Source organism: Pyrus communis, chromosome 4 (assembly GCF_963583255.1).
Source record: "Pyrus communis chromosome 4, drPyrComm1.1, whole genome shotgun sequence".
NCBI lineage: Eukaryota > Viridiplantae > Streptophyta > Magnoliopsida > Rosales > Rosaceae > Pyrus > Pyrus communis.
In genome coordinates this window covers 16,451,743-16,468,861 of record NC_084806.1, presented here as the reverse complement: position 1 = coordinate 16,468,861, position 17,119 = coordinate 16,451,743, and the positions used below count along the sequence as shown (strand labels likewise).

Genomic DNA, 17,119 nt, shown 5'->3' with positions numbered 1-17,119 from the left:
GCTTGAAGCCTTCTGATCCTTAATCAACCCTGTGAATATCATTATAAGCTAAGATAAGCTTAAAACATCATTTTAATGGAACATTGTCCAATTCAAGCATTTAGGCTTCTAATTTGCACAAACAAAGGGCACCACGTGATTTAAAACATCGAAAACTTAAGGTTAGGTCTCGAATCTGTCACGCACCGCTGCTGTGCTCCTGCCACGTGCTACCATGCACCACCATGATGGTGTCACGTACCAGGAAACACTCGCCACCATGGATCATCGTCGAAGGCAAACACGCAGTCGCGGTTCGGTGAGTAAGCATCACACTCGCCATCATTGATGCCACGGGCTGGTGCAGTGAGGGATTTAAAATAAATAACGAAATATGCCTTTGCCATTGGAAGATTCCGTTAGAACTAACGAAATCTTAGTCTTTGCCGTCAAAGTTAACGATGGCCATCGTTGGTCACAGTTGCCGGTTGCCAAAGCTTCATCGGAATTTGGAGAAAAATCCCAAAAAGTTGCTCAGAGCATCCCAAGCTCGAATTCATCTCAAAAACATAATAAAAATCATGAAACTTATCCTAAAAATGTTTAAAAGTTCACCTACAACCAAAATAGGGGTAGGAGGGGTCGAATCCATCTCGGATTCGACAAGCTTCACTCGGAATTGTTTGCCGGATTCTAGAAAACTTGAAGGTATGCTGCATGCATGTTAAGCTTGATGATTCACAGACAAAATTTCACATGTAGCAAGGTAATTCAATACTTGGGTCTAATTCGAGAGGGATCTGTGCACCCATAACCACGAACTCGTCGGAGTTCGTCCATTCACATTTGTCAAAAACTGGGAAAAAAGTATAAACATGCATGCAGGGGTTAGAGCTTGAAATTGAGTTCAACACTCTACCCAATCTATCACATAGACATAGAGGGAGAGATTTGATGTGCTGGGAACACCCACCAACTCCGAACTCAACAACATTTCGTCAAAGTTCGTCTTCCGGCTTGACAGAGGTTAAAACCCTCTAGTTAAATATATAATTCAACATCACAGTTTAAAACATCAACCACAAACCCAGAAATTTAGAGCATAAGGCATAATTCACCTAGGTTCGAGTTTTGAGAGTTATAGAGCTCTCGACTTCAATGGTGCCGACTGCATCGATCTCACATGAGAGCATCATTATGATCCTTGCATCCCATAGACTTCGATTATCTAGAAAATAGGCCTTAGTTATGAAGGTAAGTGGGAGAGTGAGAGCTCTCTTTTCTCGGGTTTAGAAAGAGTGAGTTCGAGGAAAAGAGAGAGGGATTCGGAAATGGTGAGGAAGAGATGATAGAGTGTGGGCTGGGTGTGGGTTAAGTCCCTGAAACACCCTGACCCAGAATATCCACCTGGACTCTGAATCGAGCTGGGCTGGCCGATACCATAAAGGTGACAAAGTCATATAGTGTAGTTATATGGAAAATATGAATAAATTTAAACCTAAAAGTGACAAATTGCAAGAGTGCGCTTGTGAGAGTGAATGAACCCATTTCACACATGATGTCAGAGTATAAGCAAAGTACAGTAAAAGTAAGATAAGAATTATACCATCGAAGGTACTCTCCTATACCAAACATTTGCCAAGAATCATAAATGACACGAAAGCTATGCTACAAAAACCTGGAGGGGCGAAAAGTAAGGGTGAGTGAGCTTAAAAATAAAGCTTTATAAAACCTTTTCAAAAAAAATGCAATAACCCCTCGTCGTAAAACAAGTATAGTTTCCAAATATAACATACTACGTATAGTATGAAAATACTTACCGTAGCTGGCAATATCTCTAGAATGCAATACTTCACAATAATTGGTAAATAAACATATAACGTCAAGTAGTCACAATATATTCCATAAATGAACATATCATATCAAATGCTCAATGACATATGCTGACACATGAGTTCATGCAGAGGTATTCTGACATGAACATGACTGGGTGTAAAGAAATGATTTACGCTCTAGTGCTACAATCGCGTGAAGAATGACACTATGTGCATCACATACGAGTCCTAATTGCCTATAGCAATCTATGCACATCACATATGAGTCCTAATTGCCTATAGCAATCTAGGACAGGATTGGCACCTACAATGGATCCAAAGTGTGCGTATGGTGCAAAGTGAACATATACGTGAAGACTGGCCCTGGCCTGGGCGAGTACTAACACCAGTGTAGCACATGATGAGCATATATCATATATATGATCATGCAACTTTAAATTGATAATTCTAGGCGACAAATATTATTCATGGCCATAAATACGATTAAGGCATCCCATAATAATACGCATACTTGTGTATCCCGTAGGATGTAGCCTAATTTCATAAATTTTGTCAATACACTAATTCTTATAAACGTTAATCTAATCTAGGCGTAACGTAGAAATTTTTTTATCAATTGTATAAATGGAAGCTAAATAAATATATAATATTTAAAAGTAGAGACCCACTCATAGTTACTTGCGATGTCACATCCGTTCGAGCTAGGAAAACCGGAGTCTCGGATAGTAATTGCACCTAAGCATAATATTGGGATCCATTAGTAAAACTCAACTAAAATGATTAAATTTGGGAAAAAGGACCGCGAATTCGGAATTAAGGCATCGAAATACCCTAAGAAAGGTCCCGTGCAAACTCTGTAAAAAGTCAACGAAAAGTCAGAGGTCAAACTAGCCATCGAGTCGGTCAATTACGTTAAAACTTTGGAATTTCCCTAAATGGATGCCAAAAATGGACTTTGGACATCGAAATTAGTCTAAGAGGGTTTTCAAGAAAATTTCGAAAAAATCAACAAAAGTCAACTAACGGTCAACAGCTAACTTTAACGTATTATTTTAGGCAACTTTAACGAAAAGCTCACAGTAGTGTTCACTTTAACAAAAAATCATATTTTTACACTAAAAAGTCAATCCTGGTACTATTCACTTTGCCTTTTATTTTATCCTTATCGTTAAAACTCAAAATTTTCAAACCATTTTCATTAGTTTTTCTATTATTTTATTTTTCCTTGAAATATTCCTTCCAAATTTTGAAATGGATCCCGGTCGGATCTGGGTTAGGGTTAGGCCGGTTTACGGATCCGATTTTGGTTCGTGGGTCGGGTTGACCCATTCTGGGTTGTGGGTGCACCACTGCAACTGCCGGTTTTTTGGCTGGTTTAGCCAAGAAAACTTCCTGAGATCCGATTTGGGTTCAAATCATAACCATTTGCAACATACTATATATGGATTTGATGCTATGGAAGATTAGATTAGGAATATACCAATATGGGGTCGAGTGGTAGCTGAAAAATGGCCTGCAACCATGCGAACTTCGCTGAAATCTAGGAAAATAGCTTCCCTGAGTTGGTTTCTGCAATATCGCCACCAAAACTCACGTGTAAGCTCGAAATCGAGCTAGAAATCGAAAACTAAAACAAAACAGAGTGGTGTGAGTCCCTACCTAGTCGGAAATGTTAATAGATCGTTGGAGTTCGTCGGGGGAAGAAATGAACAGTAGCCTCTGCTACTGCTGGAGTTCCATGGCCTGGTCTGGGTTCGAGACGGGGAAGAAATGATGATGGTGGTCTGGTTTTGGGTCAACGAGTAGTGCAGCTCACCGAAGTTGGTGAGGCGAGGTGGCACTGTCGTTGCTGTGTTGTTTTGCCGAAAGGAAAGAGATGAGGGGAAAGTAAAGGAGGAGAGACCGAGAGGGTTCCTCGAGTATGGGGAGAGAGTGAAGAGATGGAGAGGAGAGCTTGGGGTAAGGTGTGGGTCCTATGGGCCTTAAAATTATTAAATAACAAGGGAGAAATATCTAGGATAATGAATTTATTAAAATGCCCTTGAGTTTCGTAATTTCATAAAATCTTCACCATAACTCCGAATTCAATTCCGTTTGCACCTACGTGTTTGTACCATCAAGTACTTCAAGTATACGGTAAAATAGTAGCTCAAACACGTCACAAAATGATGGTCAACGAAGATCAACAATCTCGCCTCTAGGGGCATTTTCGCCAATTCACACTTTTAAAATTAAAAATCCGTAAAATTAGGGACGGATTGTTACAGTCCGACTTAAAATTGTTTAAGTGAAATTACTCAATTGCCCTCCAAAGTTGTGAAAATTACAATTTGGTCCTCTCAATCTTGATTCTTAAATTTCTTTCAACGTTATACTAACATACCATAAATAGGATTACGAAACTTAAGAAGTTACACAAATATAGTTCTTGAGTCAATGCTCGATAAATTAATTAAGACACCCACTTAGGGGCAAAATAGTCATTCACACGTCTCGAGATTAAAATACAGTATTTAAGGTACGGGTTGTAAGAAAATGTATTCAATATAGTGAATAGTCATATCTAAGCCAATCATCTCTATCAAACAAGGGCTTAATGCCCTTGAAATTATATTTTCTATTTTTTCTCGTTATTTTCTAGCCAAAATCTTTTTCTTTTATTTCTTTTTTTTTTTTGGTAATACAATGACATGTGTCATTTTAAGGAGTGGAAAAGTTCAAATGCAAAAATTAATACAAAGGTGGCTAGCACTATACTGGTATCCTGCAAAATTATAAAATTAAAAAGTAAAAAAAATGTGAAGGGAGAAGGGTTGGGGTTTTTCAGGTGTAATGGTCATCGCTCTTCGAGAGAAGATTGGTGCCTTGTACGTGTAATCTTCACCTAAGCTTTCTCTGCATTGCTTAAAAAAAGGCCATTGAGTAAATGAAGTGTGTATATAAGATATAATATTAGTAAATTGTTGAAATTATTGATTGTGTATTTCAAAATACAACTCTTCATAGTCACTTAATATTCAATTGGTTTTAAAGTCCTAATTTCAATTTTTATCTGTAAAACTGAAACTGGTGCATTAACTCATTTATAACCGTCGGCCAACGTTGTACGCTGTTAATTGGCCTTCATGTATAGCCTACTTTGTCTTATATAATCTTTGGGGCTTATGCCAATTTTTATGAATGATTTATCTTTTCTTTCCTCCAACGGACAAACCCCACCTAGTAAAAACACAGTCCCATCATCCTCTCCTCTCCTAATCTCTTGTATTATCTCAAATGCTATTATAATTTCAACGTCTTATATGCCAAAGGACAGAATCTAGTTGTTCATTCGATCCAAGTATTGCGAGTCTGCGCTTACAAGGATCATAGGTTATTGTATCTTGGAGGGTAGGACGTCATAACCTACTACATCAAGACATTGTCTTAGAGGGGCGAAATCTACTCTTAAAGACAATGATTACACACCTCAACCTACATAGTTGTTCTAATCAAGGATCGACGAAGAGTGTTCTCTATCTACAAAAGATAAGTATTTTATCTTATTTGGTTTATTTTATTTAATAAATTGTGGAGATAAAATTATGATATACTAATATTAATTGTACGTGATTTGTTGTAGAGAAATAGCACTTAAAACACGTGTTAAAACAGAAGCGAAATGCTATATCAGGTGGCTGTATTTCAATGCACACAATAATTTGCTTAAAGTTTTTGAACCAAATAGTTTCCAAACAAAAAAAATGTTTTTGAACCAAATAGTACGAATGCAAACTGTATATAGATGCTATCTGAGGGTATTAGGGGCTTATGCTGACTTAAAAGTAGCTGGCAAAATATTGACCAAACAATAATAGATTTTGAAATAAAGAACCCACGCTCCTAAATAAGAAAATTGCATGTGACTTTGGGAATAATCCAATTATATTTGCATACAGATCATGTGTGTCCCATATCTGTGTAAAAATCATCAAATAATGTTAGCATACAAGACACTAGTCTTCTTCACGAGCCTCACTCATTGGCTCGTTGATGCTTCTTCCATCAAACATTATTAACATTGTGTGAGAGTGAGTGCGCACCTAACTAGCAAGTCCCTTTATAAAAATAGACCACAGCTCTCATTAAGTGGAAGAGCAAGAGGAGAAGCCTCTGAAACAACCCCCTCCCTTGGATAAAATCGATGTCAGAAAGGGTCCTCTCTGAAAAAGAAAGCAGGAGTGTGAAAATCACTGGTAGATGGGCGGGTTTCTGAGCAAGAAGAAGGGTAATTTAAGTGAGAAAAATGCTGGTGGGTTGAGAGAAAAGGTGAGAAGTATTCAAGAGGAGATGAGTGAGATGGTGTGTGAGAGGAAGAAGGAGAGTGCAGCATATGAGAGGGACATGATGGTGTTTGCATTCAAGGAGGCTGAGTGGAAGCAAGAGAAGAAGAAGATGAGGGAGGAAGTGAAGATGTTGAGGAAGGTGGTGGAGGAGAAGGAGGAGAGGATTAGGGGAATGGAGAACTCTGGTGGTGGGGTTATGGTGGTCGGAGGTGGGAATAATAATAAGAGTAGTGTTGGCGGCGGCAGTGGTGGTGATGGTCGTGGAGTTGGTGGTGGTGGTGGTGGGGAGAATAATGGTAAAGAGTGGGAAGTGTTGTTGGGGAGTGTTTTCTTGGCTGAGCAAATGAAGGAGGAAAGAGCAAGGAGGGATGAGACTGTGGAAAAGTGGAAGCAACTTTATCTGGCTATTAAGGTGGAGCTTGATGATCTCATTCAGAGGACACATTCTGGTAACTCTCTCTCTCTCTCTCTCTCTCTCAGCTGGAAACTTTATAATTAACACTTACAGAAAAATGATAGCAATTTTTCGATCAGAATTTGTTCCAGCGACACTCAGTCTTCACTTTTTTGGAACAAAACAGTTGTATCTAAGAAATTATGATGGCGATTTTCGTAGTTATATTATTGTTAATGATAACCAACATCATAGTTTAGCAGTCGGTGGGTCTTAGGCTTTTCCTTTGTCTGAAGTCATTGATTATTTTTCTTCTCATCACAAGAAAAATGAATCATAAAAAAAAACTGAATTTTTCATCATTATAATTAGCTACAAGATTGCTTGATTCTTAGGTGTACATAACTAAATCAAATCCTCTTTACAAATATATGTTTTCAGTTACATTTGAAAGAATCAAACTCTGAACTTATTATAATCTTAATAATTCTTCACTAATGTGCTTTTAATTCATACATAGATAAATATATTTATGAAAAATGTTGTACTTTAATGATCCAAACTATAATATTAGCCGAATCGGAAATATTTGAGACATCTAATTGAGTTCAAAGAAATTAACGAACACTTTGTTTACTAAGAAACATTGAAACTCCATTGTGATAATTAAATAGGCAAATGGTTTCGGATTGAAATGAATTTTTATAAGGATGATCTATGAATCGAGACTTACAAAATAGACGGTTCCAATCGTTGAAATTCGACGTGGAATTGGGCCTACAACTATCCTCCATTTTTACCAAAAAATGAAAATCCTTTCGGATAAAGAGCCTATATATCATTTATAATGGACATTTGGTATTTACTGCAGGAAATGGGCTGTATTGGAAGGCAGAGGAAGAAGACAGTGTGGAAGATCTAAAGAGAGAGCTCAAAGCCAAGGAAGAAATGATTGCCTCTCTAAAATCCAAAATAGCTTCAATGGAGCATGACCATTTTAAGAAGGAAAGAGAGATTGACATAATAAGGCAGAGCTTACGAATCATGAGCTGCAAGAAGACACTGCAGGCCCCTAAGAATGTTTCTAGAGATTCACAGCTTGTGAAACCGAAAAAGAAACAGGCCAGAAAATTGTAATTATTATAATTAGAAGTAAACTAAAGTTTAGTGATCACTGATGTTTATGAATATGATGGCCAAAGTATGAAGTTCCATGGAACAAAATTATAATTTATGAATAATTTGGTACGACTATATGGTTATGTTTGTACCTCTGGTGGTTAAAAGCGTTAATCCTACGCTGAGGTGAAAGTTTGAACCTCCCCTCTTCCTTTCGCCTCATTTGAATTATTGCATAAGAGGCTACTAATCAACATCGATGGTGACACTGTTTCCAACTTACTCACCTTCACAATTCGGCATTATATTATATATTATTTTATCATATTTCTGACGTGGGATTTTACATTCTTCAAGAGTATGAAATATGGATCCTAACTCATGCTTAAGCAAAATTAAGGATACAAATTGCTTCACACAAGATCTGTCACATCCCGCCCTGGGGGGGACCACTTCCCGGGCCCGACTCCACTACCGTAGCATAATATTGTCCGCTTTGGGCTTACCATTCCCTCACGGTTTTGTTTTTGAGAACTTACGAGCAACTTCCCAATGTGTCACCCATCATGGGATTACTCTAGCCCCTTTCTCGCTTAACTTCGGAATTCCTACGGAACCCGAAGCCAGTGAGCTCCCAAAAGGCCTCATGCTAGGAAGGGCCAATATACATTTTAGGATCACTCCCCTGGGCGATGTGGGATGTCACAATCCACCCCCCTTAGGGGCCCGACGTCCTCGTCGGCACACACGCGACCAGGGTTAGGCTCTGATACCAAATTGTCACATCCCGGCCCGTGGGGGACCACTTCCCAGGCCCGACTCCACTACCGTAGCACGATATTGTCCGCTTTGGGCTTACCATTCCCTCACAGTTTTGTTTTTGGGAACTCACGAGCAACTTCCAAGTGGGTCACCCATCATAAGATTGCTCTAGCCCCCTTCTCGCTTAACTTCGGAGTTCCTACGGAACCCGAAGCCAGTGAGCTCCCAAAAGGCCTCGTGCTAGGTAGGGATGAAAATATACATTTTAGAATCACTCCCCTGGGCGATGTGGGATGTCACAATCCACCCCCCCTTAGGGGCCTGACGTCCTCGTCGGCACACACGCGACCAGGGTTAGGCTCTCATACCAAATTGTCACATCCCGGCCGGGAGGGGACCACTTTCCCAGCCCGCTCCACCACCGTAGCATCGTATTGTCCGCTTTGGGCCCCGACCACGCCCTCACGGTTTTGGTTTTGGGAACTCACACGAGAACTTCCCAATGGGTCACCCATCCTGGGATTGCTCTAGCCCCCTTCTCGCTTAACTTCGGAGTTTCAACGGAACCCGAAGCCAGTGAGCTCCCAAAAGACCTCATGCTAGGTAGGGATGAGAATATACATTTTAGGATCACTCCCCTGACCACTGTGGGATGTCACAAGATCAATCCAGCAAAAGAATAACAGAGGAGTGACAATGCTCTCTCAGGTCAGATGCATAAATGATGGGTCCCATATGTGGTCCCCACTTAAGGCTCAGGGGTTATTCCTCCTCTCTATAATTTTTCAATACAGAGGACCACAACCTCATTGGTGTCTTATCTTCCTTTTTTTGGCATGTGGTGGTGCTTAACATCCTTGGATCTAAAACAATAGCCTGTAGCCTATAGGGATCCAAGTGTTAACAAGAAAGGATTCAAGTACTTGTCTAGGAACTAGGAATTAGGGATGAGATTAGGACAGAGAGGGCTTCCTACTAGGCTCCAAACTTTGGCATTTGCAATTGCAAGTGAAGACTCTCTCTCTCTCTCTCTCTCTCTCTCTTCTTCCAAGTGCTGTCAATTCTGTTTAAGTTGAGAACCAATTAAGAGCGTGCACCTAATTTACTAGAATATGGACATGGTGATTGTAAGCTTAGTACACACTGTTGGCCCTTTCTCTGATAGGTTAAGTTTTTAAGCGTTTAGTGTTCAAGAATACAATCATCGGAAATTTGATAAAATATATTATTATTTATAAATGAATGTTACCACTACTAATAATATTAAGGCCTTTAGTGATAAAACTTAATACATGTCGGCATGTGTAGGTTGTAAAGCTAGAAGAATATCGGTGTTATTAATAGTGGGTTACAAACGTAACTCTAAAATCCTGACATGGTATCAGAGTCATTCCCCCAACTCGATCGTTCCAATTGCGAACAAGACTCTGACCTAACCCTTGGTATCAAAGTAACTTGACTCTAAAATGTTGACATTTTGTGGTTGTTTAATATATTATCAAAGTCTTCTTTGCAAGTAGTCAAGAGTTCGATTCTTGTTTTCAACTTGTTTGTTAGTTTTGCCAGTGTATGGTGGGTGCTGCACCTATATGCTTGTCTTTCTTCCCCTATTGGTATGACTCTCCACGTGCAGGTTTAGTATGCAAGTGAGGAAGAGAATGTTGTCAGCTTGAAATATATTGTTGGTTCATCTTTACCGGCTTAGTTTTTTAAGTCTAGTTGTCTAACGTAGTATCAGAGCCTTCTTTGCAAGAGGTCGGTCATGAGCTCAATTCATGTTTGCAATTTCTTTGTTTCTTTGCAATGTGTAGGGTGCTACGGCACTGCACTTATATGTTTGTGCCTCTTACCTATTGGTCTGCCTCTCCACGTGCAGAATTGACATGCAAGTGAGAAGGGAAATGGTGTAAGTTTGATACACATTATTGACCCATTTTACGACAACTTAAATTTTTACAATCTAGTCAACATGTCTCTTACCCTTTTGCTTTGCCACGCCACGTGCAGAATTGACATGCAAGTGAGAAGGGAAATGGTGTAAGTTTGATACACATTATTGACCCATTTTACGACAACTTAAATTTTTACAATCTAGTCAACCTGTCTCTTACCCTATTGCTTTGCCACGCCACGTGCAGAATTGGCAGGCAAGTGAGAAAGGAAGTGGTGTAAGTTTGATATACATTATTGATCCATTTTATGACAACTTAAACTTTTAGGATCTAGTGATTTTCTAACAGTTAACATGTCAGAAATGGAAAACTTTTGATACTCGACCTTTTTGTTGTTATTGATTGACCAATAAAAAAAGGAGACTTGTGAAAGTTGTTTGAGAAAGTATACTTATGATATATGAACTATACAAAATTTGAGTTACAAATGGCTTCTGATCTTCTTCCACTTGATAAACAACCTGTATACGATGTAAAAATTTGGATAAATTTATGGTACCTGACTAATGGTGGTTTGTTGCAAGTACAATACCTGAAAGTATTGGCAATTACAAATTAATACGCTCAAAGAAAAGCATATATAAGTTTGCCACCGCCCGTTAGACACCTCTCCACCAAGTAGTGGTCGGCCTTACGGAAGCTTCGCCAGAAGCGACTGGTTGCTTCCCGATCGCCTTTTTTAATACGGTATAGTCTTGTCTTCGGCTAACTGTCACGTTCTCTAGTTCATCGGACAGCTTGCTGCAACTTGGTAATTCGATCTCCTTTCTGGAAAGAAAAATACGAGGTTAACATTGTCTCCTGACAATGAGAGGGAGATATTACAACCAATAGTTATTTAGAACTCGTGCCAATATGTTTTGCAATTAAAATAGCCTGAAAATACCAAGAAATACAATCAAATTATGACTACTGAAGAAATATTAGCCATTCATTTTTTATCTCTCCTTCAATCAGTCTAATATTTTGCAAAGACGGTCAATAAGAGGAGACATAAAAATAGATAATTTGATCATGAGTGCATATTGGGGAATGCATTCCACGATAGAGTCCGTACTTTCCTTAAAATAACGACATCATTTGAAGAATTACTACATTACATATACTCCTGGTGAGATTTAGTGAACTATCAAGACAACGTACAGTTCTGATTATTTTTATTGGTTTTATCTAGGGCAAGAAATTCATTACGGGTAGTTCGGTTGTCACACCACAAACCACTTTTTATAGCATTCAATAAATGCTATACAAGTGTTTCATATTTTTTCCAAGTGTGAAGTGTCAATTTAGTCCCTGAACTATTACATCAATGAAAATTAAGTCCTTGAATTATTTTTTCGGTAAAATAAGTCTTTAAATTCATTAAAAATTGCTAATTTCATCCATACTATTATATTCAAGCTATTTTATCCAATTTTTCGTCAACTTAAGTCACTTAACACACTTTAGAGTGTAATACCGTCATTTTCTCACCTAAAAACCCTTCACCTTTCATATAGGTTGCGAATCTAACATCTAATTTACCTTCCAAAGTTAACTTATACTATTTCTTATGTAAAACTACCAATTTATCCTCTAAAGTTATACACTATTTCTTATGTAAAACTACCAATTTACCCTCTAAAGTTAACTCCATACACTACTTCTTTATGAAAAACTATCAATCTACCCTCCAATATGTATCACATGCAAGTAACGTGACTTAAATTGACAAAAATTGATTATAGTAACTTCAAATATAATATTAAGGATGTAATTGGCAGTTTATTTTTATAATTCAATGACTGAATTTTCTAAAAAAACATAGTTTAGGGACCTAATTTTCAATAAGGTGATAATTCAAAGACTAAATTGACAGTTCATCCTTTTTGCCAATGCTATACTAAACCATTGTATAGAAAGTTTACACTTTCTATAGCATTTTTCAATTGCTATAAAAAAAAAATATACTATGAAATGTATTTTATAACATTTATTGTTTCTCCCAGCACTTCTATATAATCCATAGCATTGCCCAAATACTATAAGCATCTTTGCATAACACTTGCAAAATGCTATTAAATGTCATACAATCATTCAACCATTGAAACATTGTCATTTCATCAATCAATCCTTTACAACCATATAATCGCTCAATTCTCATACAACATTCATCTAAGCAAATACTAAAAATGTTTCTTTCCGATTTTTTATAATTTTCTGGTCCGTTTCATTCTCGACATCGTATCTCCCACTTATGTCAGTTCATCACTAGCCTCATTGCGATGCAAAACGCTACATACTCTCTTCTCTTTCCCTTTCATCCCTTCCTCACTGAAAATAGTAGAAATCGAAGTCACTCAATGATGAAAATCCCTCAAAACAGACCACATATACAATCAACATGTAATCAGCACAAACAGACTATTTTTCACTTAACGGAAACTTAAAAAGTAAATAAAAATAAAAAAATAAAAAGGAAACAACCAGAGGGAAGATATATCATCAAGTGTGGACGACAAGCACACGATAAATCAAAACAATAGAAATTGAAATCATATTTAACTAGCATATAATCAGCACAAATAGACTATGTTTCGCTCAACAGAAACCGTAAAAAACAAGGAAACAACCAGAGAAAAGATATTTCAACAAGTGTGACGACAAGCACAAGATAAACCAAAAATCTGTAAAACTATCAATTCCCAACTAGTTCTGAATGAAAGCCAAATACTGAATAAGGACATCATTTTCCATAAGTTAGCAATGTGAACACACATCTTATAAAACAACCAACATACTCACAATTCACAATGTTGAGAATGAGTCTCACATTGATGGAATGAGGGAACTTGCATGAGCTTATAAAAGGTTGGGCTACTCCCCATATTGCCAATTGGTTTTATGGTGGAACCTCAACTTTCTTCATGTCATTAGAGCACCGATCTTGGTGACTCTAGAAGCCCATTCCACTTCCACTACAAACACAACTCAAATTTTCTCCAACAAACGCAGCCAACATGGCCGATGAAAAACCAAGGCGGTGCCTCACACATCCGATCCTCTCATCTTACACCACTCAGATGCACCGAGTCTTGTTTTAGTTTCACAACTCCTTGACAGACACAACTACGGTCAGTGGAGCCACTCTATGCACATCACTCTCAGGGCCAAGAACAAAGTTGGGTTTATTGATGGATCACACAAAAGCCCTGCAAGCACCGATGCCAAATATCTAATTTGGCAGAGATGCAACGACATGGTCTTGTCATGGATTTGGCAGTCTGTGCAAGGCAACATCGCTTGCAGTATACTCTACTGCAAATCCGCATCAGCAGCATGGAAGGATCTTGAGGATCGATTCTCACAAGGAAACGATTCAAGGATTTATCAAATTCGACAAGGACAACAATCTGTTTCAGACTATTACACCAAGTTGAAGGCTCTTTGGGATGAATTGGCTTCATACTATGAGCCAATCGCAAGGAAACGATTCACACACCGCAAATTTCTGGCAAGAAAAATTAAAACGAAGTCCGTCTAAAGTGGCAATCATATGCAACATCGTGCTAATACGAAAAAAGTGGGCTCACCTCTTCCATATGCAAGAAAATCTTGTTTCATCAGCTTCGTATATTATCTTGGATCTCCTGCAACTCCATTTTGTCAAAGTCCTGCACCATTTCAGGTCCCTCTATAATACAAAATCTGCAAAATTAAGCATGTAAAATTACAAGCTTTTGACAAAAAACTAAAAATCACAGGCTACAAAGCAGTATCCGTATCATTGTTGGGTTAACTAATGTAAGATTGAATAATTAGAAACAGAGTGATGCTATTACCATCACCAGAACGTTACTTAATCAGCATTATCACAAGCTTAACGTGGCTCACAGTCAAAGAAAAGTATTGAACCAATTAAAGGAAAAGAGTCCCAACATAAATTTGTAATCAAAACAATTGCAACATGTTTTCGGTAGAAAAATACTTGTAACATTCTACAATACTACTCAGTTCTCCTTTTAAGTTTGTCCTTTTAAATAATTTCATCAAGATAGTCATTAACAAATCAACAAAAGTCAGTGGGGGTGAGCATTTCGGGGATGGTAATAACACTTTAGAAAATAAACGCAGAGCAGCATACATAGAAGGGGAAACTAACCAAAACACCCTGAAAAGTTTCATTTTAATCATAAGGACAGAATATTTTGATAATACCCAAATTGGGCATGAGAAAGAAGATGAGGAAGAAAAACATTTCAGAATGATCACATGCATACTCAAAACAAAAGCAAAAAATAGGCTCCAGGAGAAAGCCATACAGCAAGCTCAAATACATTTATCAAGACAAAGCAAAAGAAGATAAGCAAGTTCACATGCAAAGTAAAAGGAAGACAAATAAGTCAGATCACGTTTTAGAAACAGTACTGATAATTTCAGCAACAGTAGAAGATGACAAGTACCAAGGAACTGTCCATACCATACATCTGTAAAGATTTTAGAACAAGGTATTCTCACCCAGTCTATATAAAAACAGTTCCCTTCATTGTACAAACAAACCTCAATATCTCAACACCTGAACACCCTACTCTCACCATATACTCACACCATCTTCATACTCTCAAAACATCCTTAGTCTTCATAGCATCCTTGTAAACACTTCCTTGTAAACAACTATCTTTGTAAACATTCTATATATCAATAAAAGTTCAAGTGTACATATTGAAGCAATCTCCAAGTCTTAAGTAAGCTTTCTTTTCTTTCTTTAGTGTGTTTGTTTAATTAGACTTCTAGTCCAAAACAGGGAAACACTATTGTAGTTATATTATTAACCTGCTAAATTGACGATCATACCTTGTTCGAGCACTCTGTTATAGTTGAATGTTTGTCATACAAATAACTGGACATTAACTAGGGTACCTCTGAGTTCAACCGTTAAGGCCTTATAGTACTGTGAGCGGCCATCATGCTGAAACATGTCGAGTTCCATGTGCAAGGTTTTATGTCTAGTTGTTATAATGGCCATGTGAATATTTAGCCGAGTCTGCTGTGCTAATCTGGCATCAGAGCCAAGTTTAGCATTTTAATAGTATAATTATAATAGTAAAGTATCTTGAGGACGGAAGTCATTGATACAACTGATATCATACTTGTTTTTTTTTGTATGAACAACAGATATTATTGTCCTTGTAGACCTTGTCAACCACAACCACCAAGTATTTATTGTCCTAGACACCCAACTATAACTAGCATAAAGACAAGATCAGAATATATATCCAAAAGAATTAGCAGTACTTTGAAGAAGCAGAAGTTTTATCTTGGTTATCTTGAACATCCTTCATTTATTCGTAAATATAATAATACATAAATGCAGCATAAAGTTTTAGAAGCAAAAGGAGTAGCAAATCAAGTTTTAGAGACCTTGAGAGAAGAAAGAGAGTTTCAAAGAAATCAATTATCCGTAACTTTAATAAGCATAATAGTTTATGATAGATTACCTTAATTTAGAAATTAGTGAACCTCAAAAAAGAAAAATAACATTAGACCAAAATAGTTTAGTTTGTTATTTTCCATTGAGAAAGCATTATCATATTTTGCATAGTGAAGAAAATTCACAAGCCAATAGTATTGTAGATCTTATTATTAGTCAAGCAGAAAATATAAAATTAGAAAATAATAAGCATAATCATTTGTTAAACCAATTGTTAGAGCATTTTCAGAAAAATTCCATAAAACCAATTAGACAAAATTTAGATTATATTACATCTCAGTTAGAAGATAATAACAAAAATATTCAAAGGTTTCCGAGCAAAAGAGAGATAAAAGAGCTTGTTGACCTCATAGATAGTAAGCTTAAGTAGAACTTAGATTATTAGAAGTAGTTGAGCAATTAAAATTAGAAGTCCAAAATATTCAATTAGTGCAAAAAGAGTTGAGTGAACAAGTAGATTAGTTGCATAATAAAATAGATAAATTATTAGTCTAATGACCAATTCAAGAACTAGCAGAAAATATATCCAAGCTTTGAAAGAAATTAGTAAGTTTGATAAAGAACCAGTAGGTTTAACAAATTTTTCAACACAAGTAGTGTGACAGCCCGTCCCGGACTTTTCGTACCGTAGGGGTGAAATGACGGTTTTACCCCTAGTATGGTTGTTTCGTTGTGTGGTTGTTTTTGGGTTTTGATTGGTTGATTTTGGACCACACACATACCCACACTCATTTCTCTCTCTCTACCCTGTCCCGAGACTCTCTCTCTCACCCTTTCCTATCTTCTTTGTACGGACAACACCCAAAACCCTTGGAATCTTCACGGATCGAGGAAACAAATTACATATTTTTGCTCGTGAGGTCCTTAGGAGTTCAACCATACCTATTTCAGGTAAGGGAACCTTCATATTCATGTCGAACCCGAGAGGTGTAAATCGGGGTACTGTTCATGCACACGTTAATTCTTATGTTTTTGGGAATTTCAAGCTTGTAGGAAGCTTGGTGAGGTTCTTAGGAGGCTCGGGGTGATTCGTTTGAAGGTTTTGGACGTCGGGATCGTGAGTTGCAGGTTTGGCTGGAGTTGGTGGTGTTTTCCCGGTGAGTTTCCGGTGGTTTTAGTGCTTGAAAGTGGTATAGATTTGTTCCTCTTGTTGTAAGCTTCATTTTGGTACCAATTTTGTGAAATTTGGATGAAAAACGAGTGAGATATCAAGTTTTGAATTTTTCCCGGTTTTCCGACGCTGGCGACGGCGCCGGAGGTTGGCCGGAGAAGATGACAGAATA

The 17,119-nt window shown here is 37.6% G+C and overlaps 1 protein-coding gene across 1 annotated transcript; it reads left to right on the top strand.

Annotated features, from left to right (window-relative positions):
* The first annotated feature begins 5,959 nt into the window (after window positions 1–5,959).
* LOC137732556 (uncharacterized) lies at window positions 5,960–7,795 on the top strand. The gene is made up of 2 exons (XM_068471873.1): window positions 5,960–6,588; window positions 7,405–7,795. The coding sequence occupies exons 1-2, from the start codon at window positions 6,054–6,056 to the stop codon at window positions 7,668–7,670; spliced, it is 801 nt and encodes a 266-aa protein (XP_068327974.1). The 5' UTR covers window positions 5,960–6,053; the 3' UTR covers window positions 7,671–7,795.
* Window positions 7,796–17,119: the final 9,324 nt, after the last annotated feature.

Bases quoted from the DNA above. Each gene is read 5' to 3' on its own strand.
- LOC137732556 (XM_068471873.1), top strand. From the start codon at position 6,054: ATGGGCGGGTTTCTGAGCAAGAAGAAGGGTAATTTAAGTGAGAAAAAT. The intron at 6,589-7,404 runs GTAACTCTCTCT...TATTTACTGCAG, and splicing joins CATTCAGAGGACACATTCTG to GAAATGGGCTGTATTGGAAG.